At 63.6% G+C, this 27,497-nt stretch overlaps 3 protein-coding genes across 4 annotated transcripts; all 3 read left to right on the forward strand.

Moving 5' to 3' along the window:
- The first annotated feature begins 3,597 nt into the window (after positions 1 to 3,597).
- On the forward strand, positions 3,598 to 15,417 carry USP2 (ubiquitin specific peptidase 2). 2 transcript variants are annotated; one of them, XM_071576262.1, is made up of 13 exons: positions 3,598 to 3,727; positions 5,593 to 6,335; positions 12,801 to 12,851; positions 13,123 to 13,246; positions 13,515 to 13,626; positions 13,708 to 13,818; positions 13,971 to 14,035; positions 14,128 to 14,231; positions 14,305 to 14,385; positions 14,524 to 14,602; positions 14,709 to 14,816; positions 15,016 to 15,136; positions 15,244 to 15,417. In XM_071576262.1, the coding sequence occupies exons 2-13, from the start codon at positions 5,634 to 5,636 to the stop codon at positions 15,329 to 15,331; spliced, it is 1,746 nt and encodes a 581-aa protein (XP_071432363.1). In that variant the 5' UTR covers positions 3,598 to 3,727; positions 5,593 to 5,633; the 3' UTR covers positions 15,332 to 15,417. The 2 variants fall into 2 exon arrangements, with proteins under 2 accessions (XP_071432363.1, XP_071432365.1); XM_071576264.1 differs by lacking the exons at positions 3,598 to 3,727; positions 5,593 to 6,335 and adding an exon at positions 8,735 to 10,576.
- A 1,874-nt stretch (positions 15,418 to 17,291) lies between these two features.
- On the forward strand, positions 17,292 to 21,352 carry MFRP (membrane frizzled-related protein). The gene is made up of 13 exons (XM_071576239.1): positions 17,292 to 17,551; positions 17,640 to 17,751; positions 17,955 to 18,083; positions 18,407 to 18,568; positions 18,652 to 18,886; positions 18,971 to 19,101; positions 19,277 to 19,402; positions 19,503 to 19,579; positions 19,700 to 19,848; positions 20,033 to 20,163; positions 20,263 to 20,397; positions 20,546 to 20,673; positions 20,753 to 21,352. The coding sequence occupies exons 1-13, from the start codon at positions 17,498 to 17,500 to the stop codon at positions 20,975 to 20,977; spliced, it is 1,794 nt and encodes a 597-aa protein (XP_071432340.1). The 5' UTR covers positions 17,292 to 17,497; the 3' UTR covers positions 20,978 to 21,352.
- Positions 21,353 to 23,102: 1,750 nt separating this feature from the next.
- On the forward strand, positions 23,103 to 25,601 carry C1QTNF5 (C1q and TNF related 5). The gene is made up of 3 exons (XM_071576218.1): positions 23,103 to 23,231; positions 23,998 to 24,230; positions 24,817 to 25,601. The coding sequence occupies exons 2-3, from the start codon at positions 24,017 to 24,019 to the stop codon at positions 25,332 to 25,334; spliced, it is 732 nt and encodes a 243-aa protein (XP_071432319.1). The 5' UTR covers positions 23,103 to 23,231; positions 23,998 to 24,016; the 3' UTR covers positions 25,335 to 25,601.
- The last annotated feature ends 1,896 nt before the right edge of the window (positions 25,602 to 27,497 follow it).

The following is a 27,497-nucleotide window of genomic DNA, read 5'->3' on the forward strand; positions in this document are numbered from 1 at the left end:
CAGGGTGGGTGTGGCCAGGGGACCCCAGGAGCCTCCCAGGGGAGAGCAGAGGGAGGGGAGGATGCAGGCAGGAGCATCCTCATCCACAGGTGAACCCCAGCGCTGCTGAGCTGCCTGGGCTGTGCCACCACGAAGTAGAGCAATTGGCAGCAGCTGCTCCCACTCCTTGCTCCTCTCCAGACACCGCCAGCTGCCTCCTACCCCCGTGTCCGTCCCACCCTTGCCTGCTTGCTTGCTGTCTAGTGCTGCTGAGGCCGTGTAGAGCTGAGGTCTGGCTGTGCCCAGCCCCCTGGGCGTGCTGGTGAGCGCCGGGGCGGGCACAGGGCCCAGTGGCAGAGCGCGGACGCGTCTCAAGTCTTCATTTTTTTGTGAACATTTGTAGTTGTTTCCACAGCTTGTTGTCAGAGAAATTCTGTTAAAGGGGAAAAAGAACAAAGAAAAAAAAGAACCCTATGAAAAGCAACAACAACAACAAAAAAACCCACAACTATCCTCCAGGAGTGTTCCTCTGTCTGCACAATAAAACCCTTCCTAGGTTGTGTGTTGGAGCCTCGGGCGACCGTGTGTGCAGCGGTGGGATGAAGGGCTGTGGTGGGGCTGGGCTGCAGCCTGTACCCAGGGCAGGGAGCCTGTGCCCCCAGCATCCCAGCTGAGGGGTACAGCACCCCAGGGCAGCCTCAACCAGGCTTCCAGCACCCCAATCCCTGCAGGAGAGAAGCAGACAGGGGGACAAGACTCGCCTTCCCTGGGGAGGATTACCCCCTTCTGCCCATCTGGAGCACTGACCCCTGTGCCCAGACCCTTTGCCCCATTCCCATACCTGTCCCTATCCCCCCAGCTCCATCCCAGAGGCCCCTTCCTCCTCTGCCAGCAGAGAGGCAAAGTAGGGGATCCCAGGTCTGGTCCTGGTCCATCCATCCTCCTGGGTGGGAATTGCCAGGCTGAGAGGACACATGGGAGCAGGGCTGGGTATTCATGTCCCAAAAATCCTGTGCCAGTCACACCAGTGTCCTGCTGGTGCCCCTGTGCCCTCATGCTGCCTGTGGGACTGCCATGGGCTCCCGTGTCCTCTGGAGCAGCCACTGCTCCTTGCACAGGGTCACAATGCCACCCTGGCACCAGGACCTGTGGGACAGCTCACCCTCAGGTGGGAGCAGGGCTCGGCCACCACCCCCTAACACCATTGGTGACCCCGTGCAGCCTCCCCGATGCCGCCCAGACGCGTCCCTCCCTCGCGGGTCCCTCCCTGTTTCGGGGCTGGAGCCAGGCGGGACAGAGGGAGATGCCACCGTAATTACCTCCCTGCTCATTATCCCCAGCAGGTTCTCGCTGAGTCAGGGCCGCGCAGGTGCCAGCGTTCCCTGGGCGGGTCGGGCGTCGGGGAGCGCTGCTGGGTGGGTGTCCTGGTGTCCCTATGGGTCCACGAGGAACGGCCACGACACTGCAGCTGCCCAGTGCCCACCTTTGCTGCAGCCTCAGTGGCTCTTCTCCCTCTGGCTTGCCCTAAGGGGGGCAAACCCCAGACCAAGCCCTGCCCTCACCCTGATGCGCTACTCCAGACCTCACCGTCAGCACGGGCACACCATTCGTCTGACACCGAGCAGTGTCCCACCCTGCTCTCTCTCTCTTAACCCTTCATCTACCCTTTCCCTCTTGGACCTCCATGCCCCTCCCCAGAGTGCTCCCTTCCTCACACTTACCCTGGGGCATCCCTCATGCCCACAGCCCGGGCTGCCCCCGCAGCCTCCCCTCCCAGCACAGCCCTTGCCGTGAGCCACCAGCCCCTCGTGTTCACGTCCCCTTTAAGCCTCCCCAAGCTGGAATGCGAGAGGAGCATTTCAGCGCCCTGTGAGGTCAGATAAAGACACTATATTTATCTGGTCGGTAACCTGAGCCCTGAATTTCTGCGGTGGCGTTTTTTACGTGGCCCCACAGCCCTCTGGGCTCGGCCCCCTCCAGCCACGGAGCTCTATCTCGGGGTAGAGGGGCTGGCCTGGGGGTGCCCTGTCCCCTTCCGAGGGCTCGGCTGCTGACCAGCTCCACATCGCCCAGCTCCGGTGCCAGGGGGAGCTTCCCAAGGAGGCAGGATCAGCCCCGTGGGCATCGCCACATGCCCAGCTGTTCATCCCTCGCCGTGCCCCCGACCAGCACAGGTGAGTGGAGGGGGTGCTGTGGGGACACCGCCCTGTGGAGGGGGTCTCAGAGACAGACAAAACTACCCCCCCTCTTCCTTCAGCTGCACAAAACCACGGGGCAGAGGTTTCTCTCCAGGTTCAGAGTTACTCAGAAAACCTTGGCAGCTTCCTGGCAGCCTCCTTGTTCCCCAGCAAGGGCAGAGCCGCGTGCCCAGGGGTCCCTTCCTTTTTTTTTTTCCCAACCACAGACCTCAAAGCAATTAACACATCATGCCCTGGGTCTTACGTCAAGGTTCCCAGTGGGTCTGGGCTTCTGCTGCCTGGGGGGCTGGCCCGGGAGGGGTGAGTAGCAGGTTGGATGGGGATGTGTCAGCAGCACGGAGTGAGTCCGGAGCGGTGACTCCCGGCCAGCACGTGGGGTGTGAGGCTGGAGGGTTCTCAGGCCCAGAGGCTGGTGGGGGAAGGAAGGGCCCTGACCAGGCTGGCCCCAGCTGTGTGGGTCACCTTGGACAGGGCCCATCGTTCTGGAGGCTGTGAGGGGAGATGGGGGGAGCACCACTGGAGCTGGGGTGGCTTCTCCCCAAGTGCTGGGACAGGGCTGTGAGAGGGTCACTGGGGTGACCAGGATGACTCCAGCCCCTTGCAGGGAGCAAAAGTTTTGTGGCACATTCCACTCAGGGCTGCTCAGGGCCACTCTCCCTAGAGAGAGATGGATACCCAGAGGGATCCTTTGCCTTGTGCCCCTCAGAGGATGGGCAGGAGGCTGTCCCACTCCTCTGCCACTCTCAGCTGGACACGGAGCCCCTCCATCCCTAACTGGAGCATGTAAAGTACTCCCACAGGGTTCCCTCTCTGCCACTGCTGGGAGTTCCCATGTAACCTCCAGGCTGGGACATTGTGTCTCAGGGTGCAGGGGACACAGCTCCAAGTCTGTGTAAGTGAGAAGCAACTGTGCTGTGACACCTTGGATGGAGCCAGCGCTGTGTAAGCTGAGCTGAGCCTGCTCTGGGGCTCTGTGGCCACTGAGGGGGACAGCAGTCACCAGGCACAGGCAGGAGGACAGAGGGGACAGCTGCCACCGAGCACAGGCAGGACAGCAGCTGGCAATGGAGCAGTGTTTCTGCTCCTCCTCCAGAGTGAAGGGTTTGCCTGCCTGCTTTGAGCTGAGCTTCCCACTGGGAAGGCTGGTGGAACTGGAGGCCAGGACAGGACTCCCAAGCACTTGGAGCAGTCCCATGGTGTCCTGCTCCCATGTCCTGGCACGGGCTCCTGCCTGGCCACGTGAGTGCAGACCGGACATTCCTGTGCCTCAGCTTCTCCTGACACCCCGGGAGGATGATGAGGGTGCAGGAGACCTGACTCAGCCGTGCCAGCCCCAGGGCTTTTCCAGGCACCAGGAGAGCTCAGCACTATGACGGGCAGGGAGGGGCCAGAGCCCAGGAAGCACTGGGAGGAACCGGGGTGTTCTCACACCTCATCAGCTCCTCTGGCTCCTGGCACACTCCGCTCTCCCTCTGCCCTGGGGTCCGCTCGGATGTGACACGGGGACTCGGCAGCACAGGCAGTCCTAGCAGATGTGGCATTCCTCCATGGTAAGATCTCTTTTCCCAAGACATGGGGTAGCTGCCATGCCTGGCCCTGGCTCCTGCTCCCATCCCTCCATCAGCTCCCCCACATCCCCAGGGCACATGGTGTCCTCTGGAAATATGTTCAGCTGCCAGAGAGCACCTGCTGCCCTCCTGCTTCCAAACTGGAGGCTCTCCTGGTGCTGCCAGTGTCAGTGATGGCACAGCACAGTGGCAGATGGTGAGCAATGGTGGGTGATCAGGAGCAGTGGGTGAAGGCACAGGGTGCTGTCAGAGGCCACAGGCACTGCTGGCAGTGGGTGATGGCATGAGGGTATTTCAGCACTTGAGGCACCTGTCCCAAGCCCAGATCATCTCTGCTGGTGAGGGAGACAAGGATCAGGGATAGCCCAGACAGGGTCCTGTGCCAGGCTGCTCCATGGCCCAGCAGGGCAGGCAGCCAGGCACGAGCACATGGAGCTGAGGGGCTCTGTCATGCTCATTCTGGCACTGGCAGAGAGTGCCAGTCTCTTGGCTGGGGTCCCACATCCCTCCAAGCAGAATTCCCTCACTGTCCATGTCAAATCCTGACTGGCAAAACCTCTCCTGGGCCCTCACTCCTGGTGAGGGCAGCCCCAGCCTGGCTGGGAGGAGCTGGGTGTTTCGTGGAGTCCTTGCCTGGGAGCAGGTTATTCACCCTTCAGCCTCTGTTCCCAAACAGGTCTGTGTGCTCCACCTTGCTCCTGCTTGTAAATATTTCCCTCTCCACTGTGGGATGTGGTTCTCTGGGCAATAACAACAGCACCTGGGATGCAGCTGAGTGGCTGGAAAGCCAGGCTGTCTGCCAGGAGCCCACGGGTGCTCCTCACCACCCTCTCCTAAAAGCAGTCCCGGGGCATTTCCGCTCTGGGGTCAGTCTCCAGGATTCTGAGCAGGAGCCTGGGTCCCCGTAGAGTCAGGCAGGGATCCAGCTGCCGGATTTCAGTGCCCACCCCGAATCCTGGATGCACCCTGCGTGCTGCCGGGGCTGTGCCAGGGACGGGCCAGGCACAGGCTCCGTCACCTCCTGGCTTGGAGCGGGGCCAGAGCCCGCCCCAGCTGGGCTGGGAAAAACCTGTGAATCAGGGTCATCTCCCGGGTGACTGGAGACTCTCGGAGCCACACGAGCCACTGTCCTACCAGGGAAGGGACACCAGGCACCGGGGCAGTCGAGTGCCAGAACCAGCAGGACAGAGGAGCTCAGCTCGGGTCCTGCCATCCCAGGTGCCACCCACAGCCCCAGGACAGGTAGGGAACCAGCTGACAGCCTGACAGCGTGGGTGCTGAGGGCAAACTTTCCTCCAGCTCCAGACAGCCCTGAATAACCAGGGGAAGGGGCTGGGCTGGCTGGCTTAGTCCATCCCTCCTGCCTCTTTCAGACAGAGCTGGGCCTAAGTGACCAGGCAACTGCCTCCCATCTGGAGGAGACACTGGGGACATCTCTCCAGCCTCTAGAGAGGGACATCCATGGGACAGTGTGGCAGAGATGCCAGGGCTGGAGCAGACATGACTACTGCAGTCCCTTGCCTTTGGTGACTGTGTATTCTGAGACACTGGGTGCGTCTGGCTGTGCCCTGAGGCTTCCTGCTGTGTTATGAGGTGCCTGAGGGCACATGGGTGGCAGTGCCAGCTGAGTCCTGCTGTCACAGGCTTCTTCAGGAACTCTGGCAGGTGGCAGGAGGCATGAACACTGTACCCCACAGCACCCTTTACCACCTGGGTTCCCTCTGTCACCCTCATGCCTCTCCCAGCCTACCCCCGGACAGTGGGCTTCTGGGTGGGTGCTGGTGGTTGGCACCCAGTTGTGCTGACCACAGTGTGTGGAAGCTCAGCCTTGGGCTCTTCTCTTGCAGTCGATGCCTCCAGGAGAGCGCGCTGAGCCCCAGCCTGCAGCATGTCCCAGCTCTCCTCCACGCTGAAGCGCTACGTCGACTCCTCCCGCTACGCCGAGACCACCTACACCAAAGTGCCCAGCGGGTACAGCTCCTACACCTCCTATGGATCCACCTTGTCCTACGCAGACAGTGACAAAATCGGCTTCAAAGCCAGCTACCTGGGCTCGCCCCGCTACCACCCCGCGGGGCTGTCCCCGACCAGCGGCTACGACAGCGGCCGCCTGTCGTTGTATCCCGACCCCGCCATCCGCCTGAGCCCCTCGTACCTCCGCGCCCAACCGCGCCCGCCCGGCGGGGGGCTCAGCGGAGGGGCCTGTTACACCTTCGCAGGGTCCCCCACCAGCCCCACGGGTTACCTGTCCTCCGCAGCGCCGCTCAGCCGCCACAAATCCGTCAGCCACTCGGACCTGGCGCGGGAGTTCGCGGGGCTGCACACCTCGGACAGCGCCTACGGTGCCCGCGGCCGGCAGGAGCCCGGTGCCCTGCAGGGGCTCTACCAGGCTGCCACTCGCTCTGACTATGTCCGTGGGTACCTGGAGAGCTACGGGAGAAGAAGCAACCACGGCAGCCTCTCTGCTGACCACCTCAGCCCCTCTGAGCCCACACTGGGCTCTGCCCTGCCACCCTCGGGCACACGCTCTGCCACCCAGCCCTACGAGAGGAGCGATGACCCCTGCGACGTGCCCGCCCAGGACCCCACGGTATGTGGTGCTGGCTGGGGGTGGGGGACAGAGCTGTGCTGTGGGGTGGGTCCATGGTCCGTGGTTGTGCCGAGCTCTGGTGCTTTGCCTGGGAATCTCAGCGTGCTGCTCCGTGCCTCAGTTTCTGCGTCTGAGATGCCCTTGTTGGCGCAGCAGCCCCAGGCTGGAGCTGCTGAGGTGGCCGTGCCCTCTGAGAGGCTGTGCTCGCTGTCTGCAAGCTGGGAGCAAACCTCACCCCGTGGCTGAGGGTGCCCATGTCCTGGCAGGATTGTGCCCACTGCACTTTTCTCTGTGTGTGCATGACCAGTGGGTGACGGCCCCGGCCCAGTTCAGGGCCGAGGAGGGGGTTCCTGCTGCCTCATCCCAGCTGGGGAAGGTGACACGACCAGGCTGTGCACTCACCCTGCTGGGATTGCTGGTTTGGCTGGTGCTGGCTCTGCCACAATGACTCGGTGCCCAGCTGCCAGCCAGATTTCTCACTGATGCCCAGTGATGCCAGTTTCCTGGCACGATCTGTGTCTGCCATCTCAGGGCCCTGTGCCCCAGCCCCTGTGGCAGCAGCAGGTTCCCCGTGGCAGTGCTGCTCTGGGCAGACAGGGTGTCACACAGGGTGACAGGCACTCTGTGCCCCAGGTACCTGTCAGTGCTGCATGTCCCCAGAGCCCCAGCGTGGGCCGAGAGCAGGAGTCACACACACAGCCCAGCTCGGGTGCACAGGGGAGCAGCCTGGTAATTTTCCACTCAGGTTTCCTTCCAAGATCTGGTCAGGCTCTGCTTGCGTTGTCTCCCACTTTCTTTCCATCCACCTGTGGTGGAGTCTGATCTGCCCCAGCCCAGGGTCTGACCTGCCCTTTGCTTCCCACCATCATCCACCAAACTGCAAGGAAAAGTGCTGGGAGATTCTTTTCTGCTTCCCTGGGAGCAGGACAGGAATCTCTTTCCCTTTGCAGCCAGTGCCCCCACATCCCTTTCTGTGCCACTTCCACCACAGAACCATCTGCACCTGCAGTGCCAGCAGCGCCTTCCCTGGTGAGGGACTCCCTGAGCCCACCTCCTTCATCCATGGCCCCCAGCCCTGGGAGAGGAAGCAGGTTGGGCAGCTGTGAGAGTGGAGGATCAGTGCTGTGGAAAGGGAATTCCTGCCTCTCACTCCCACACCAGGCCCTGGCAGAGGGGACCAAGGGAGGATCCAGTGGCTGCTGTCAGCCCTGGGCACTCTGGAAAGCCCACTGCTAGGGAAGGGTCCCCAGCCCAGATGCCCACACACCACTGTGATGTGGGTGCCATCCTGCTGCCATGGGATGCCCACGGGGCAGCAGGGTCTGTGTTACTCCCAAACTTTAGCCCTTCCTTTGGTCTGCATATGAACATAGCCTGGGCTGGTGAGTGGCAGAGGTGGCACTGGGACAGCCAGCCATGCCAGGTCAGGCTGGGTCAGCCACACTGGCTTAGGTTTCCTTGGTGCTTTGATGGGCACACCTGCTATTTTCCACTGCTCTGCCTTTTTCCCTCCCTTTCCCAAGCAAAAGTACCGATCGTAAAACAGAGTTGGGTGCCTGCGGTCGTGCCAGGAGCCGGAAACAGGCACATGTTCAGCCCCGCTGCTGCCATCGGTTCTGCCCCATTACCCAGCCCAGAGGGCAGTGCCAGCAGCACCCACTCCTGACAGAGCCAGGGTACAGCAGGGCTGGCTCAGTGCCTCCTGCCTTCCCTTATTCTCCAGCTGCCTCCTGTGTCTACAAACCACCGTGCAGAGGGGTTTGCAGCCAGCAGGTGAGGGTGCCTGCCTTTGTCCCTGCCCACGCCATCACTTTGTGCCTCAGTTTACCACCCCACGGGGCAAAGGGAGGTGCAGCTGCAGAGTTGCTGGGGCCATGCTGGCTCCTGGGAAGGGCAGGCTGGAGAGGGGCAGGACTGGGGCTGTGCCGCCCCATTAACCACCCTGGGTGTACACAGGGTCAGGAGGCCAGAGCCACCCACAAAACCGCCGGCAGCTCTCCGCAGTCCCATCCTGAGCAGCTGACGTCCCTGGCCCGCAGCCAGCCCCAGCCCTGCCTGCCACTGCGGTGCCAACCGGGCCTGTGGCAACCTCTGCCCGCGGCAGAAGGTCACTGCTGCAGAGGGGACGGCTGAGGGCATGGACCTGGCTCTGGGTGGTGCCATCCCACCAGATGTCCCATTCCCTTTCCCACTCCAGCCTGGCCCTCAGAGCCTGCATGCCACTCTCTGGCTTGGAGGGAATTTGGTCCCTGATCCAGGGCACCCCATGACACCAGGGCACGAGGTTCAACATGGGATGTGGACGAACGTCACCCTCCTGCCATGGAGCCGGCTCTGCTGGCACGGTGTATCCCCATGGGGAGTGCTGGACCTGCACCCTGCACTGTGCACCGGGGCTGATCCTGCCCCTGGGATACCACCTGGGCTGCCAAGGATACCCACCCTGGCTCTGGATCTCAGGGAGCTGTGCCACGGCCCCGGGGCCAAGGCTGTGCCGTGTGGGGGCTGTGGGAGAGCTGCAGGACACCCACGCTGCAGGACAGCCCCAGTGGGGTGTGTGCCCCCAGGCGTGCACACCGTGTCCCCACATGTGTACGGTGTACACACGGCACGGTGTGTACATGTACACACACATGTGAGCACGCGCGGGCCCGGCATTACGACAGGCATCCTGTTGTGATGCAAAAAGCCCTGGCCCTGCAGATGAGTAACGCTGCAAGATGCCTCCTCAGATATTTTTTGCTGGTGCCAAAAATAGTCTCCCTCCCTCCCCCCCTCCTCCCCAGTCAGCCCCTCGGCTGCCTGTGCCGAGCTCCACCACGGACAGGGGGAGGCTGCATCTGCAGCCAGCAGGATTCACCAGCCCCTGCCTCTGGATGGGGTGTTTGGGGGGCTAGCAGGGGGGCAAAGCAGGCTCTGCTTGGTGCCCCCAGCCCTCTCGGTGAGGCTCGAAGCTCTGGCTGTGTCCGAGCAGCCCAGCCGCGCTCGCTGCCTCGGTGGCCCATGGAAATTTCCCCGAGCGGGCTGTAGGACACCTGGGCACGCACAGCGGGCGCCCGGCTCCGCCACTCGTCCTGCTGCGGTCACAGGGGTGAAGCACAGGCAGACGCAGCACTAGGACGCAGGACACCTGGGCTCCCTGCCAGCCTCCGCATCTGCCCTTGCTGCAGAAGAGCTGGAGCCCTGCCCGTGCCGTGCCTCAGTTTACCGAGGGGAGACGCCAGGTGGGGTCTTTGCTCCACGTAGGATTTGAGGGAAGTTTTTTCCCCAGCACAAGGCACTAAAACACCCTCTGAGCTCAGCGCCAATGCATCCCCCAAGGAGAAGGGTCCCCCCAAAATGTCACTGCCTGGGACACTGGCACTGGCCCTGCCAGGGGAGGCACATGCCCAGGAGCCCCACAACCCGCTCTGACAGTCCCTCTATGGGTACGTGCACCCACGGGACTGTGCCTGTGTTACCGACTCAGTTTTGGCGAGCGAATCCCCCGGCTGGGCAACCCCGCTCTGTGCCCAGTGCCTGCCCAGAGCACGGCGTGCCCGGGGCCGAACAGCCGGTGCCATCAGCGCCGGGAACGCGGAGCAGGGAGCATGGGGGAGCACTGGGGGGGAGAGCAGGCGCTCCTCGGGCTGCCGCTTTGCCCAAATGCCCCAGTGCCCCGCTCGCTGCTGGTGTTGGGGTGCGGGAGCGCAGGTAGCCCCGCTCAAAGAGGGGTGGAGGGGGCACCGCATCCCTCTCGAGCCCCCCGGGGCCGTGTCCCCCCGGGCACAGCCGCCCCTCGCGGGCCCCCCTGTCTCCCGGCGCGCTGTACCACGCGGTGCGCGGGGGCTGGCCGTCACCGAGCCGTCACCGAGCCCGTCACCGAGCCCCGGCTGCCGCGTCCCCACCCATCTGATGTCAGAGCCTCTCAGGTGCCGTCAGCCCCGCAGCCGGCACCGGCTCCGGCACCGCACGCCCAGCACGGGGGGCTCCGCGCCTGACCCCGCGCCCCCGGCTCCAGCTGGCCACGGGCGAGGGGTGCCTACCCTGCACCCCCACCCCCTGGCACCCCGCTGCCCGCGGCGGGTCCCCGCCGTGCTGCCGTGCCCGACGGGGCCACCATGAGGGACTCCTACACGGTGACACTGCCCGAGGAGCCCCCCGCGCTCCCCGACCTTCACAAGGACCTGCGGCCCCGCGCCTCCATGCCAGGGTCCCTGCTGGTCTCCACCTTCGTCGGGCTCGTCCTCAACAAGACCAAGGTACGAGCTGCCCGCAGCCCCGGCCCCTCGGGCTTGGGGTCAGAGGAGGGGGCACCCGCTGCCCTCGCCGGGGAGCGTGGGGTGCCCTGTGGCAGCCCCCGTGCCCGAGGATGGGGTGCCGGGGGTGGGTGGTTGCCCTGGCTGGCAGTGGAGACGGCGTGTCCCGCTGTCCCGCAGGGTGGCAGGGAGCAGGTGAACGCACGTGTCAGGACACCTGGGTTCCTCTCCCAGCCCTGCCCTTGTGGTGACCTTGGCCGGGTCCCTCTGTCCCAGCCTGCCCACCATAAGGAAGGGTCTGCTGGCCACGCTGGCCCCTTGGCGGTGTCACCGGACTGAACAGTGTCCCTGGAGCTACAGTGCCATCCCCTGCGGGCATGGCAGAGCAAGGGGCAGGGAGGGCAGAGGCTGGGCACTTATGTAAGTCTGGCTGCTCCGGCTCTCCTGCTGTCCCAACAGGCACGGGGCATGCGGACCTGGATGGGGCAGGACAGTGCGGATCGTGTCCCTTGTCCCCATCCCCTGTCCCTTGTCCCCGTCCTGCAGTGCAGCCTCGGGGACTCCCCAGCCGCGCCGCGTGAGCCAGCTCTCCTTCAGCGCCTCTGAGCATGTCGTGTCCTAGATAAAGCCCTGTACGGGAGAGGGGGATTAGCCGGAGTTGAGTCACCCAGGGGAGGGAAATCCAGGCTGGGAAATATCACCTCGGTGCACACAGGCTTGTGCCATGGTTTGGGAGTACCTGACCCCCCACCACTGCAGCTCCAGCCCTCCCTTGGGGTTGTTCCAGGCTCTGGGAGGACAGCCCAGGTCCTGGCTGCTGGGGAATGCCAGCACTGTGGGCAGGTTTGCACCTACATTTTTGGGACAGCCCGGTCCCTCCTGGCACACAGGCAGGAGCTGCTCAACAAGGGCAACTGGATAAGCAACGTCCTGGTGGGGATGGCTGGGGCACACCGAGGCAGCTCTCAGGGGTTACTGCTCACCCCTGGCACCGTGACCTTCCCTGTGATAGACATGGGAACATGAGCAGCAACCTCTCACAGGGTCAGACCCTTCAAGTGATGTAGGCTGTTGGGAGACAGACCCACCTCTCCTGCTGTCTGCCTGGCCCTGTCTGCTTGTGGGCCAGAGCCACGCCAGCTCCTCCAGCCATGGTGTGGCACTGACCCATCACAGAGTGCTGGCAGCCCCTGCCCGACCAAACCTGCCTGGGGAGAAGCAGAGGGGATTGCTTGGCAATTTTGGACAGCCACTCGCTGGCAGTGAGGTCTGTGCTCAACCACATCTGGACACCACAGGGCACCACAGGGCACTGCCAGGGCATGCAGGGTACATAGCCAGTCCAGCAGAGCCACGTCTGCCCTGACAGGGTGGCCCAGTCCCCTCTGATGCCCGTCCCCACTGCGGTGGGTGATGCCTGCGCCGTCGCTAAGGAGCACGTGTAACTGGATCTGGGTTATTTTGGGCTGCTGTCAGGGCTGGGTGCTCAGCACCTCCCACACACACACCAGCTGCTGCTATTTCAGAGCTGCTGGGCCCCCTCCCCTCCTCTCCACTCCCCTCCTCTCCTCCTCATCCTCCTCCTCAAACCTGGGGTGGGTAGCTGGGGTGTTTGCCCGAGGATCCTCAGACCCTGATCATCTGGGAAGCACTGTCAGCAGTCTGACCCTGCACGCCCTGCTCCCCGGGCTCACTGCTGCAGGGCTGGGCTTGCACTTTCCCAGGTGGACTTTATCCGGCAAAATAACTGTGCCAAAGTCTGGACTGTGCTTGTGCAGACTGTTTTGGAGGGTACAAGATGGGCAGTGACAGGGCACTGTGCTACTCCTGCAGTGTGGGGCAGGCACGGGGCTCTGCCATCCCCCAGTGTCCTGGGGCTCAGAGGTGGCAGTGGAGGCAGCCAGGGTGGCTGGCCTGGCCTGCAGCCCAGGGCAAGGGGCAGCAGTGTCATCAGGCAGGGAGAACTTTGAGCCCTGTGCATTGTCCTGGGCCAGCAGCAGCCGCCTGGCAGGCAGGATGGGGCAGGCCAGCCATGTCTTCTCACCAGGTCCTTTGCCCAGAGAGCAGTGGCGGTGCTGGCTCTGCCCATGATGTCACAGTGGGATGGGGTCTCTGCCTGCACTCAGGGCCTGCTCCATATGGTTGTCTGTGGCACCATGGCCTCACTGGGCTGCCCACAGGCATGGCCAGCGCGGCACGGTCCCAGCCTTGTTCCCTCTCTCTGCAGAGCTCCAAGACAGTGCAGGGGCTGACTGGGCTGCGGAACCTCGGCAATACGGTGAGTGTGTGCCCAGGCACCACGGCCCCAGCTCACACCATGCACATCTGTGGGGCAGGGGAGAGCCCTGCTGCATTGTCTCACCCTCCAGCACCCACTGTCACTTGGCAGCTCCGTGCACCCCCTCCTGCTGGTGCTGCCGGAGGAAGAGTTTCCCCTGCTCTGCACTGCTCCATCCCCATCCTCTGCCCACCCACCCTGGGTGTCCCCCTGCCATCGCCTGCCTCCCTCTGCTTCCCGTTGCCATGGTTTTCTCTTCTGCCTCCCCCAGTGCTTCATGAACTCCATCCTGCAGTGCCTGAGCAACACCAAGGAGCTGCGGGATTACTGCCTGCAGAACCAGTACCTGCGGGACCTCAACAACAACAGCCGCATGCGCACGGCGCTCATGTCAGGTAACTGTCCATCCCCGGCCCTGGGGACTGCCCTGCAGCACAGCCCTGCAGCACATCCTCACCCCCCTGGGACACCCCAGATCCTGAGGGACCCCCACCCAGAGGCTGCTGCTTGTCCCAGCCTTGCTGGGCAGGTGTTGTGCCATAGGGTGCCCAGTCAGTGGGACGATTGGGTCCAGGGACCCCTGAGAGGGGTGCTGAGCTCTGTCCTGGGGGGCACAGCAGTGCCATGCCACCCCATGCTGCTGACCTGCTGCTCTGCCTGCAGAGTTTGCAAAGCTGATGCAGCTGCTCTGGACCTCATCCCCCAACGAAAGTGTGAGCCCCTCCGAGTTCAAGACGCAGATCCAGAGATACGCCCCACGCTTTGTCGGATACAAGTAAGGGGGGTGGGTGCAGGGGTGGTGGGGGAGCTGAGCCCCCTCTGCCTCTGCTCACCCACCAGGCCCCGTGTCTTGCAGCCAGCAGGATGCACAGGAGTTCCTGCGGTTCCTCCTGGACGGGTTGCACAGCGAGGTGAACCGTGTGCTGGTGCGGCCCCGGGCCAGCACAGACAGCCTGGACCACCTCCCGTGAGTGCCAGCTGGGGTGGAGGGATGAGATGAGCTCACTGCCTGCAAGCCCAGCCTCGGGACAGTGACCACGCAGGTTCCTCTAGGCTGGGTGGCAGGGCTGGCATCCCCCAGGCCATGCTCAGCCCCCCGTGTCTCCCCATTCCTTGCAGTGACGACGAGAAGAGCCGGCAGATGTGGAGGAGGTACCAGGAGAGGGAGGACAGCCGCATCAGTGGTGAGCAGAGCAGGGGGGAGAGGAGGGCAGGGCTGGCCTGGGAGCTGGGTTGGGAACTGGGGGTCTCACCCTACTCTATCCCATCCCACCAGACCTCTTCGTTGGGCAGCTGAAGAGTTCGCTGACCTGCAGTGAGTGCGGCTACTGTTCCACAGCCTTCGACCCCTTCTGGGACCTGTCCCTGCCCATCCCCAAGGTGAGGGATCCCCAATGACCCAGGACCCCCTGTCCCTCATTCCGTGACCCTGACCCCCACTGTACTCCCACAGAAAGGCTATGGGGAGGTGACGCTCATGGACTGTCTCCGGCTCTTCACCAAAGAGGATGTGCTGGATGGGGACGAGAAACCGGTACAGAGCAGGGGGGCTTTCCTGGGGGCAGAGTGGGTGCCTTCCCCCCATGCCTGTGTTACCAGGACTGTGGGCTTGGTGCCTGGTGGGACTGACCTCTGCCCTCACCCTCCTGCTTGTGCTGTTTGTCTCCCACAGACATGTTGTCGCTGCAAAGCCAGGACAAGGTGCACGAAGAAATTCAGCATCCAAAAGTTCCCCAAGATCCTGGTGCTTCGTATCCTTTCAGGCAGAGGGATGGGGATAGGGAATGTTGGGGAGGGCTGCAGGTGGGTTTTCATGGGCTCCCCTCTGTCCCTTGGCTCCTTGACGTGACCCCCCAGACCTGAAGCGCTTCTCAGAGGCCAGGATACGAAGCAGCAAACTCACCACCTTCGTCAACTTCCAGCTGAAGGACCTGGACCTCCGGGAATTCGCCTCACAGAGCTGCAGTGAGTCCCATTCCCTGCGTCTTTCCAGTCCAGCCCTGAGCCCCTGGTGACTCCCGAGTTCCTTGTGCTCCCCAGGGTGTCACAGCTGTGGTGGGGGGCAGAGGCAGGAGGGGTGGGAGCCACGGAGTCCAGGGGCTCCAGCTCCGTGCTGGCACGCTGGGTGGGCAGCAGGGCTGAGCAGCACCTTTGCCCCCCACAGACCACGCCGTTTACAACCTCTACGCCGTCTCCAACCACTCGGGCACCACCATGGGGGGACACTACACAGCCTACTGCAAGAGCCCCGTGTCCAGCGAGTGGCACAACTTCAACGACTCCCGGTGAGGCTGCTGTGGGTCACAGTGGGGCAGGGGGAGCAGGGCCCCCCTGCTCAGGGAGCCCTGCTGCCTTGTGCCCGTTTCTCACAGCTCTCCTCCCGTCTCTGCAGCGTCACCCCGATGTCATCCAGCCACGTGCGCAGCAGCGATGCCTACCTGCTCTTCTACGAGCTGGCCAGCCCGTCCTCCCGCATGTAGCCAGCCCTGCTGCCTCCCTGGGGACCCCAGTGCCACCCCTCAGAGCCCTTTGGACCCCCAGATGCAAGAGGGAGGTGAAGAGGTGGCTGCAGAGGGAGGCTGGGAGCAGCCAGAAGCAAAGCCTGGGCAAGGACAGCCCAGCTCCGGACTGAGAAGAGGCAGCTTGTGGCAGGACAGAGCTCAAGCAGCTCAGGCACCTTCTGGTTGCTGGCACTTGTTTTTTACCTTGGGGGTTCAGTTTCTTTTTTATTTCTTTTTCTTTTATTTTTTCTTTTTTTTTTTTTTTTTTTTTTGGTGTGTAATAAAAATCCAGAGCAAGGGACTCTACAGGAATGGGGCCGCCTGTCCCATTGACTCAACCAGGACCTCTGCTCCTCTGGGGCAGCACCCAGAGCTGGGGACCCAGGAGAGCCTGACACATCCCTCCTGGCCTCTTGGCACTCCTGTATCTGCTTGGCTATCCCAGAGGATTGGTGAACTGCTCCTGACCTCCTCCCAGTGCTTCCAAACCTCCTGGCAAAGGACTGCAGCCCTCCAGTTGCCTCTGTCCTGCCTCAGGCAGCACATCCCCAGCAGCTGCCCCACACACACTCCTCAAAGCAGCCTGAGTTCAGGCCCAGACTCATGGACAGGAGAGAGGAAAACATTTTGTGGAATTTATATGTATTTATAGTGGACTTTGCTTCACCTGGAGCACCCCCTGCTTCCTGCCCCTCCAGGGCCTGTGTCGGGGGCTGCTCCGGGAGGTTTTTACCTGCCTCCTCATATACGGTGCCTTAAACCATTCAGGGGAGCGAGGGGGCCACTGGGGCTGCACAGGAACATCCATCCTGTGGGGGAGAGGGAGAGGAGGGCAGTGGCTTTCCGGGACCATCTGCAATCGGGGCTTTTTCCTCCCTGCAATCAAGGAGCCCCCCTGGGTGCCCGGCAACCCGCCCTGCTGCTCTGCCCTCCAGCTACAGCAAATGCCAGTGGCCTTTTTAGCCTTTTCTCTAATTTATTCTCCTCCCTGCCCTGCCTTTGCCTGAGGTGCAGTGGGAGGAGGGACTGGCCAGAGTTAGCACCTGGCTGGCTTTGCACTCGCTGCCCCGCGGGCACAGGCTGAGCACTGGCACGAGCGCCCTGCCCAGCCTGGGGCATCCCAGCAGGGCTCAGGGAGGGCAGGTCAGGCTGGAGGGGCTGCCCGGGGCAGGTGCTGGACTGAGGCAGCGCTGCTGCTTGGCAGGTGGCTTGTTTACTGTGTAAGCAAGGTGGGTGGGAAGTGTCTCATACAAGGGAGACTCCTGCAGGAATAAATTTGAGCTTGAAAAGAGTCCTGTATGCATGTGGTTTTCTCGGGGAGGACTGTGCTCAGGCACTGGGTGGGAAACTGCCAGCAGTGCTGGAACAGCCTCCCTGTGCACGGCTCTGGAGGCCCAGCAGCCCCCTTGGACCAGGAGCATCCGTGACCAATGGAAATGTGGGTGCAGATCCCTCTCCTCCAGCTGCCTGCAGCCTCTGGGGGCAGAAGGAGCCTTTCCAGCCCTGCAGTGCTCACACTCTTCCCCCCAACCCCCTGAACAATGGCCCCTTTCTCCCCTGCTTAGGGACAGGACGGGCACCGAGGCATTAAGGGGCAGCGGGAATGCAGGTGGCTGGGCTCTGGCACCCACTGAGGGAAGGAGGGACACACAGCCTGAGGTCCCCAACGCAACCCCCCAGTGCTGCCCTGAGCAATGGGGAGTCCAGAGGCAGCAGCCAAACCAAGGGTGTCTCTGCACCCAAAGGCAGGGTCCCTGTCGGGGCAGGCTCCCAGCCGGGCGGGTGCAAACACACATTCATTCCCCTTTAAGACGCTGGTTCTCCGTGCCAGAGCCTGACCTCGGCATCCTCAGCTGAGCTGGATTAACAGGGCGAGGGGGGAAGGGGCCTGCAGAGGGGACTGGGGCTGCTGCCTCTCGGGGCTCCCTGCACTCCTGGCACGGTGGGAATGGCCCCCGCAGCTCCACCGCTGTGGTGGGACGTGTAGGCACAGCTGGCACTGCCACCACCTGTGCCTGGTCCCCACACTGCCCTGGGGCTGATGGGGGCAGCTGGGGAGGAGCGGGCAGCGGGGCTGGGAGCTGTGCTGGGGGGCACAGCACGCTGGGCAAGCTTTCAGCCAGGCTGCTCTGGGGACCTGCTGCCATGAGAGACTTCACCGAAATCACGCTCTGCCCTGAGACCCTGGACCACAGCAAGGTAGGGCTGGGGGTGTGAGTGCTGCTGGACGTCCCCTTGTACCCACCCATGGGTCCCTGTGGTGCCACCTGCACTTGCTGTCCCACAGACCGAGTTCTGCAACCCCGTCTTCGAGGGTGAGGAGCCCCAAGCAGCCCCGAGCACGGACCACGTGCCAGACAAGGACGGGACCAGCCCTGCATCAGCCCGGGATGGCCTCGGTACCAGCCTGGGGTTTGTACACACACCTCTGGGGGTCTGTGGCACTGCCGGGAGCAGCCGTGGGGCTGGGAGCGGCGTGGTGGGCTCTGGGGTGGGCAAGAGGTGGGGACATGCCCAGCCGGGGCTCAGCCAGCCGTGTAGGGAGGTGGGGGCACCCTAAGCAGCCCCCCGGCTCTGCCCGCTGTCCTCGCCCTCCCCGCAGGCCAGCAGCTCTGGGGACAGGTAGCCTGGAGGTACCGCGCCGACTGCAAGTTCACCTGGCTGTGCGTGGCTCTGATGAGCACCATCCTGCTCTTCCTCATCGCCCTCCTGCTGGGCATCGTCATCCACCGTGAGTGGCAGAGCAGGGAGGGCTGGGGGGGACACAACTGGCACAGAGGGGGAGAGGGACACCCAAAGGACATCCCAGGGTCTGCCCACTGCGGGGAGAGAGTGCCCCCATGCAGAGGAGAGAGAGAGAGATCTCCACTTCCCTGGGATGTGGCAGGATCGCCAGCCCCTGGGAGATGTGTGGGATCCCCTGGGAGCTGCACACCCGTGGGCAGGATGGGAGCACAGGGCACGGGGCTGGGTGGGCTTCCCAAGCCCCTTCCCCACATTGCAGCCACCTCTCCCTGCTGGGGCTGAGCAGTCTCTGCTCTTCTCTGGGCACAGAGCTGACAGCTCCACACCCACCTGGCGCCCCAGCCACAGCCCTGCCTGCCCGTGGCACTGCCACCATCACCACAACTCTCACCCGAAAGGACCCCCCGGCCCTCAGAACATCTGCCACCCCAACCCAGAGCTGGCTGCCCACAGCCCTGACAGCAGCACCGGGTAAGTCCCCCCACGTGGGGCAGCAGCGTTTCGGGACGCGTGTGCCCTGCACCATCTCATGCCCACGCTGTTCCCCCGTGCAGCCTGTGGAGGGACCCTGAGGGGCCCCGAGGGCACCTTCAGCTCCCCCAACTACCCCAGCCCCTACCCGCCCAACACCCTCTGCATCTGGCACATCGAGGTGGGCCCTGGGCTCGCCATCCAGCTGAAGATGGAGACGTTCAGCGTGGAGGGCACAGCCTCCTGCCTTTTCGACCGTGTGGAGCTTTATGAGGAGCAGGGGGAGGGTCCTGCCCCAGCTCGGGGGGGCCCGACCAGGTAGGACCCCTCCCACCTGTGGGCGGTGTGGAGGTGCAGTGGGGAGGAGGCAGCGAGGGCACCACCCCCTTGCTGTGCCCACAGGTTTTGTGGCAACGTGCTCCCCCCGACCTTCAACTCCAACTCCAACTATCTGCGTGTCACCTTCGTGTCCGACAGCAGCGTGGGCGCCCTGGGCTTCAGTGCCCGCTACCGCGCCGTGGCACCCAGTGAGAGTGAGTACCCCCCACGCTGGGCACTGCCAGGGCTGGTCACGGTGGGGAGAGCCATCGAGGGTCCCCCCAGGAGGGGGCAGTGCCCAGTGGGATGCCCCCATCGAGGGTCCCCCCAGGAGGGGGCAGTGCCCAGTGGGATGCCCCCACCAGCCTGGGTGTCTCTGCCTGCATGCAGAGAGCTGCGCCTGGGACGAGCACCTGTGTGACCAGGGGCTCTGCCTCCAGCTGGGCTTCGTCTGTGATGGATTCCAGGACTGCACAGACAAGAGTGATGAGGACAACTGCAGCCTGAAACACAAAGGTGTGTGGGACAGAGCCCTGCCAGAGGGCACGGTGATGGGTGGGGAGGGAGGGGCAGGGGAGAGGGGCAGGGGTAAAGCTGCATGTGTGTGTCCCTCCAGAGTGTGGAGGACCTCTGACCGCCTTGGAGGGGCACCTCTCCACCCCGAACCACCCCCAGCCATACCCACACCAGCAGGTAAGAGAAGGGATGCCAGCGGGGTGGAGGTGGGAGCAGGGTGAGGTTGGGTGGGGAGGAAAAGCTGGGGGTGCCCTTGCCCATCTTCACGGGTGCCACCGGCTGCCCCCTGCCCCGCAGCTGTGCCTCTGGCAGATCTCAGTGCCCGTGGGCCACGTCATCGACCTGCACTTCCACAACTTCAGCCTGGAGTCGCACGAGGACTGCAGCTTCGACTTCGTGGAGGTGCACGACAGCGCGGGCACGGGGGCTGCCAGCCTCATGGGCAGGTACTGGCACCCTCCTGGCACCTCCAGCCTCGTTGCACCAGCCTGAGGGCACTGGACTGCCGTGGCTCAGCTGGGGAAACTGGGCACGGGGGTGGCTGTTGAGGAGGAGCCACCCAAAGACAGGGTTTGGGGAGGTGCTGTTCAGCCCACCCTGACTCCATCCCTCTCCCCATGACCTCGGCAGGTTCTGTGGCCACCAGCTGCCACCCTCCCTGACCTCCTCACGACATGTCATGACCATCCTCTTCGTGGCAGACGAGGGAGTAGCAGACAACGGGTTCTTTGCCACCTACCAAGCCCGCAATGCCACAGAGAGTAGGTAGCCAAGCAGGGGCACAGAATACCCAGGGGTATTCTGACTCCCAGCCATGCCCCAGCCCATGCCCTGCCACCCTGGCCCCTCTCACCTTCCAGGGACCTGCAGCCCCGCCGAGTTCTCCTGCGGGAATGGCGAGTGCCGGGCTCTGGAGTCTGTATGTGACGGCTGGCACGACTGCCCCGACGGCACCGACGAGCTCAACTGCACCGGGGTGTCCTACCCAGCCTTTGGTGAGTGCCACCCCTGGCTGCTCCACTCACCACTCGGCCCCTCCTGAACCCACCTGGCCCGGGGGCCACTCTGGCAGCTGCCCCATGGCATGTCTGGTGGGCAGCACCGCCACCGCAAGGACTGAAGCCCCTCCTCGCCCGGTGGCAGGGTCTGTCTGTGAACCCGTGGAAGTGGAGATGTGCCTGGGGCTGGGCTACAACGCCACCTCCTTCCCCAACATCTGGCTGGCCATCCCGGACCAGGAGGGAGCCGCCGAGGTGCTGCAGGACTACCAGGTGAGCCACCCGCGAGGGTCCTGCCCTGCCTGCAGCATTCCCGGCTCCCCATTCCCGGCTCACCGCTGCCCTCCCGCAGACGCTGATGGAGCTGCCGTGCTTCCAGCACCTTCGCCTGCTCATCTGCAGCCTCTTCGTGCCCAAGTGCACCCCGGATGGGGGGGTCCTGCAGCCCTGCAGAGCCGTGTGCCAGGCGGCTGAGCTGCGCTGCCAACACTCCCTCGGGCTCCTCGGCATCCTCTGGCCCATCAACTGCAACATCCTGCCCGACTCCAACGACCCCGTGGAGTGCTTCCAGCCCTGACCCGGCAAGAGAAGAGGAGTAGGGGAGGAAGCCACCCTACCCCACCCCAAATGTCCCTCCCACCCTCCTCCTGGTGTGAATACCCAGCTGCTGGGGTTGCCCCCACCTGTAGCCCCCTTGCCTGGCTCCTCACCTGCCCTGGGTCAGCCCCTCTGCCCAGAGCTTGGCTCGGTGCCTGGAAGCCACAAGCTTGCCCACAGCTCCAAATCCCTTGAGAGCAGGTGACACATCCCACAGGGAAAGGTTTGGGCTGGAGGGGCTGTGCTGGGAGTACCAGGGAGAGGGTTAATGCTCCCCAAATGCAGCAAGGCCGGGCAGAGGTGAGCCAGGTGCAGGCAGAGGAGCCCGGGGCTGCCAGTGTCCTGCAGCCCCAAAGCCAGCAGAATAAACAGCATGAGCAGCTGACAAACACACTGGAGTAGGTGGCTCATTTGGGGAAGGGTCTCTGCATGTGGGTCCTGCCACAAACTTGGGGAAACTCTGGCATGGGCGGAGGGAGGAAAACCAGGGATGGGGTGGGGAGTCTGAGCAGGGATGGAGTGGCACAGACTGTTTGTCTGCAGGGGAGACTGGGCAGCTGTGCCCTCTCTGGGCTGGGGGCTGGCAGGGAGATAGAGGGGTATTGAAGGGAGTATTTTGGTCCCCCCATGGTGCAAGGAAGGGATCCTGTCTGAGCAAGAGCTGTGGCCTTGCTGGCTGAGCTGGCTGTGCTGGCGGGAGGCCACCCTGATGGCCACAGGCCTGGCAACACCCCATGGCCACAAACCACCTCCCAGCTGGCCAAAAACAACATCCCTTTCACACCTTGGGAGAGAGGAGCCCGTCAGCTCCCTGCCACCACCCACCCTGGCTCGGGGCATTGAGGTCAGGGAGGCTCAGACTGTGTCATGTGAAAAGAAGGGGCAGAAATGCAAAGATTTCTTGTCTCACCTGTATTAATATAAAGTTATTAGCTATAAGCATCCTAGGAACAATCAAAGCTTTATGAACCCAACACTGCCTGCCTGACACTGGACAGAACACAGGCTGGAAAGATTTTTAACCTTCCCATGGGGACCACACTTTAGTCAGGGAGAACTTATTAGCTATAAGCATTTCCAGAAAACCAGTCTTGTGCACCCAGCACTGCCTGCCCAGCACTGGGCAGCACACAGGCTGGAAGAATTTCCAACACTGCTGTGAGGACCACACTTAATAGCAAGAAAGAGTTTAATAGGGCTATCACCCCCCAGCCACAGTGCCACGACACTGCTGTGGGCCCTGGCACGGTGAGCAGAGAGCCAGCAGTGCCAACGTGCTTCCTGCTGCCCTCACCCTCCCTGAATGTGTGGGCAAGTCCCCGGCCCACCTGGGGTCACTGGCAGCAGGACCCACTTGGGTCAGCACTGCTCCACCCTTGTACCCAGCACAGCACCACCGTTCCCCCACAGCCCTCCCAGTCCTTCATTCCCTGCATGTGCCAGCTCCTGCCCGCTGCTGTTGGGCAGGGGGACTCCCCCAGCCACGGGACTGCCCCACTGCCTGGCGTGTGCCCGTGTCCCCTGGATGCACTCGGTGCTGGAACAAGTTAAAGGCAAGCTGGGAGTGCCTTCGAAAGCTTCTCCACGTGCTCCAAGGTCCCTGAGGGCCAGCCCTGCCTCCTGGCATGGCCACAGCACTGCTCTGCCTGTGCTTTCACCTGCCCTGCATGCTCAGCCACCACTTGGATGGTTCCTGCAGCTCTCCATGGATGATCCGAGGGCTGGCACTGCCCGGCTGTGTGTGCCCTGCCATCTGCCCTTGCCTCAGCTCTGCTGCCAGCGACATCCCCCGGGCTGCCAGTCAGGAGACCTCCACACACTCAGGGCTCCCTCTAAGTCCCTTAGATGGATTTCCTTCTTCTAGGCTTTCCCTCTGCTGCCTGTTCTCCCTCCTCTTTGTGCTGTTGCCCTTGTGCCCAGCTGTGCCCAGTGGGAACAGTCTGCAGCCTGTGCCTCCTCTCCCTTGTCCAGGCTGTTCTCCTCGCTCTCCCTTCCCCCTGCTTACAACACTTCTGACACCACAGGATTATTTTTCTTTTTCCCCTTGTCTTGTAGCTTTTGGCTCCCAAGGCCCTTGATTTCCTTTGGAGTTTGGGAGGAGAGACGTGAGGAGGAGGGGGGGGTGGAGAGGCTGCCTCTCCTCGGGCCTTCGTCAGAGCGAAGTGGCCGGGAAGAGCCGCAGCCTTTCCAGCCGCGAGAGCAGGAGACAGCGGGGCAGGAGCTGCGGGGCCGCAGTGAGTGGGGATACCCAGCCGGGGGCAGCTGGCACTCCCGGAGTTCCCGGCTCCGGCGCCTGGGCGGAGAAGAGACACTTTTCTCCTCCTTTTCCTCTTTGTTGCAGTCGTGGAGGGGGAAGAGAGCGGCTTTCCTGGGTCCAGGCCACGGGGAGGGGGCAGCGCTGGGACTCTCTTCTCCTTGCGCCGATGTGGGAAGGGGCAGCGGGTGGTGGCAGCTCCCGGGTGGTCCGGCACGGCCGGGGATGCTGCAGCCCCCGGGGAGCGGGCAGGGCGTGGAGCGGAGCCCCGGGATGCTGCCAAGGGCCGGGCCACGGCACAGCCCCGCGCTGCCCGAGCTGCCGCCCCACCGCACACCCCAGAGGCAGCAACCCCACCCCACGCACCAGCTGACACCCCTAAATCCCCTGCCCGCACCCCCCGGAGCCGGCCACGCTGTGGATGGGACAGTGCCCACCTCAAACAACCCCCCGGGACATTCACAGAGCCCCTGCCAGCCCCCCATGCCGCAGCCCCCTCCCCGATTCCCTGTGCCCAGCGCCCCGTGAGCCACCCCACAGGCTGCAGGGTGGTGGGGTGGCACTCGGGTGACTGGGATGCTGCAGCAGGTGCAGCTGTGAGGAGCTGCCAAAAAGGCAAAGGGAAAGAAGAGGGGAGTGTGCCCTGCTGACCCCCCACACCCACTCCCTGCCCAGCACTGCCAGCCCATCTCCCAGCCCTCTCTGCTGCGTTTCCCAGGGCCATGACCCTTCTCTGCCCCTTCCAGACCCTCCACGGCAGACGAGATGAAGCAGCTCTTCCTCCTCTTCCTGCTCGAGCTCATCACCAGCTCCTTGCAGATCGAAGACAACAAGATCCCTGGGCTGTGCTCAGGGCAGCCAGGAATCCCAGGGACCCCGGGCCTGCACGGGGGCCAGGGTTTGCCAGGCAGAGATGGACGAGATGGCCGGGATGGGGCCATGGGGATGCCAGGGGAGAAGGGCGAGATGGGCCCTCCTGGTAAGAAAAGAGACACCCCTGCTTGGGAGGGGTATCTGCTCTGCCCTGCTCTGCCCTGCTCTGCCCTGGCTGTGGGGAATGCCCTCATGCCAGAGAGTGAGTCCCAGATACAGCCCCACATTGTCAAACTGAGAGTGAATCCTGCAAAAGTGCCCCTTCCATGCCACCACCCTCGCTCTGGTCCTGCCTGGGGTGACCCTGTGCTCCTGAAAAAGGGGGCAGCTCCCTGTCACTGGCAAAGCTTCATTTGTCCCCATGCCCAGTGCTACCCTTCTCTTCCAGCCCTGCTTTAGGAGAGCCCACCAGGAAAAGGGCTGCATCATCCCTTTCATGGCTCCCAGGACGGGGTTTCTTCCTGTCTGTGGGGTTTTCTCCAACAAACTGCCGATGCTGTGCCAACTTATCTCATGCAAGCCAGCCCTCCCCCACTAGTGCCGCTTCCCCAGGCAGTGCCCTGGGTGTGGTGGGCACTCACCACCCACATCTCTGGTGGGGTTGGGGCTGGGCAGGGCGGCTGGGGGGTGGTGGGGAGCTGTGTTGGTGGCACTGAATTGTAGGTAACTCTGTCCCACTCCTGCCTGCCCAGGACCGCCCGGTCCCCGTGGGGAGGTGGGCAGCCCCGGCGTGGATGGGATGCACGGCGAGAAGGGGGCGCAGGGCGAGTGTGCTGTGGCTCCTCGCTCCGCCTTCAGCGCCAAGCGCTCCGAGTCGCGCAGCCCGCCCCTGCCCGACCAGCCCATCCTCTTCGACGTGGTGCTCATCAACGAGCAGGGCCACTACGACCCCGCCACGGGCAGGTTCACCTGCGAGGTGCCCGGCCTCTACTACTTCGCCGTCCACGCCACCGTGTACCGCACCAGCCTGCAGTTCGACATCATGAAGAACGGCCAGTCCATCGCCTCCTTCTTCCAGTACTACGGGAACTGGCCCAAGCCCACCTCGCTCTCCGGGGGCACGCTGGTCCGCCTGGAGCCCGAGGACGAGGTGTGGGTGCAGGTGGGCGTGGGGGACTACATCGGCTTCTACGCCAGCGTCAAGACAGACAGCACCTTCACCGGCTTCCTCGTCTACTCCTACTGGCAAAACTCCGCCGTCTTCGCCTGAGCCCGCCCAAGGCTGCGGGTGTGCCCCTTCCCAGCCACCAGGGCACGGGGACCCCTGCCCTGCTCAGGGCAGGAATACAGCCCCTCTGCCACCCTGGCGGTGGCGGGGAGCGCCCCTTGAGCTCACTATTAATTCGGGCACCTGTCTCTGGGGAGCCCCCATGCCCCGGTTGTATGTTACCCACCACGGTGCCCGGTGCCTGCTGCTCCCCAGGGCACGGCAAGCCGGGCTGGGGGGCCCCTGCCATACCCTCAATAAAGGGCTGCTCAGCCACACGTGTGTCCTCCTCGGGGGAGCCCCGACGGCGGGAGGGGGCCGAGCCGCCCTGCGCGGGGGTCCCGGGACTGGGGACGGAGGGACGGGGACACGGTGGCGCGGTGTCCCCGCAGGGCCAGCGGGAGCCACTAGATGGTGGCATCGGCGTCCTTAAGCGGCGGCCGCGGCGCTGCAACAGCTCCTGGCACCTCCCCAAGGCTCAGGATTGGGGGAGCGGGCTGGGAACATCCCCGGTGTCCCTCCGAGGACAGACCCCTGCCGGCCGGGAGGGTCCCAGTGCCGCAGGGCCACTCCGGGGGCAGGGGGTTGCCCGGGGCGAGCGGGGACCCCGATCCGGCGGGGTGGGCACCCCTCGCTCCCGGACCTAGAGGACAGGGCTTGCCGAGCCCCCCGTGCCCGCCCCCCGCCCAAGTGGGAACACAGTGACCCGCCGCTGGGAAAGGTCCCTATTTTTAGCAGGAGAATGAGGAGCTTCCTCATTCCTGCCCGAAATAGGTCCCTGCGGGGACCAGCAGGGGAAGGGGCTCTTGGCCAGCGGCTGAGGCTCTTAATGGGCTGGGGACGGTGCCCTGCCCGGCCATGGGGTGCCAGCTGGGACTGGCTTTTCTGGCCGTACCAGCAGGACCTTGCAGCGCTCAGCAGCCCAGGACCCCCTTACACATCTGGCCTGCCCTGCCCTGGATCCCCTGCTGTTCCCATTCATGCTGGAGGGATCCCCCACACTACTGCAGTGCCCATTGAGGGGAGCAAACCCTGTGTCTCTGCTCACCTTCCCTGGCTGGGAGCTGGGGCAGGCTGGCAGCAGCGATGGGACCTTTGTGTGCCCCTCTACAGGGACAATGCCACCCCCAAAGGGAACCCCAAACTCTGGTGTCCATGGGCACATCACTGCAACCTGCCTGGCTGAGTGGGATGGGGGGATGCACAGCCCAGCAGTGCCAGGGGCCACCCCACTCCATGGGGACCTGTGGAGGTGTTGGGAGCAGGGGGGAAGCCTCACACCCCTTTGGGGTGCAGAAGGGCTGTGCTGCACCCACCCTGCAGCCCCTCACCCCCTTCCCAGGGTTGGGTTGTGGTGGAAGCATCTGTTTGGGTTCGTGATGGCCTTTTGTGTAAGCAGAGCTGCTCAGGGGCAAACAACACCACAGATCGATGGCCAGCACTCTATTCTGGGAGCAGGAAAGTGAATTTTCTGGAGAGGAGGCCTGGGGAGGTGAGTGGGGGCTGGGAGCACTCTCTGGTCCCTGTCAGGGCATGGGGAAGCACAGTCAGCAGAGGCAGCCACAGGCACAGTGTTGGGCACAGCAGTTTCTGGGTTCTGGAGGTGACCCAGCACCAGTCAGGACTAGGTCCAGTGCTGGGCTCCCCAGGGACATGCCAGAGAGAGTCCAGCGATGGGCTCTCCATCTCCTGCTGGGAGAGGCATCAAACCTTGGCACAGGTTGCTCAGAGTAGTGTCCCTCCATGGGATATTGGGAACCCCATAGCAACTGCCCTAGCAACAGCTTCCCCATAGCAACAGCCCTAGCAAGAGCTTCCCCATAGCAACAGCCCTAGCAATGGTCCTCCCATAGCAACAGCCCTAGCAATGGTCCCCCATAGCAACAGCCCTAGCAATGGCCCCTCATAGCAACCACCTTAGCAACGGCCCCTCATAATAACCACCCTAGCAATGGTTCCCCATAGCAACTGCTCTAGCAACGGCCTGTTCATAGCAACCGCCCTAGCAACGGGCCCTCATAGCAACCGCCCTAGCAACGGGCCCTCATAGCAACTGTTCTAGCAACGGCTTCCCCATAGCAACCGTCCTAGCAACGCCCCCCCCCCCGTGTCTCGGCTGCCGATTCTCACCTGCTCCCTCCCTGCCGGCCGGGTATCCTTGGCTGC

Source organism: Pithys albifrons, chromosome 23, assembly GCF_047495875.1.
Source record: "Pithys albifrons albifrons isolate INPA30051 chromosome 23, PitAlb_v1, whole genome shotgun sequence".
Taxonomy (NCBI): Eukaryota; Metazoa; Chordata; class Aves; order Passeriformes; family Thamnophilidae; genus Pithys; species Pithys albifrons.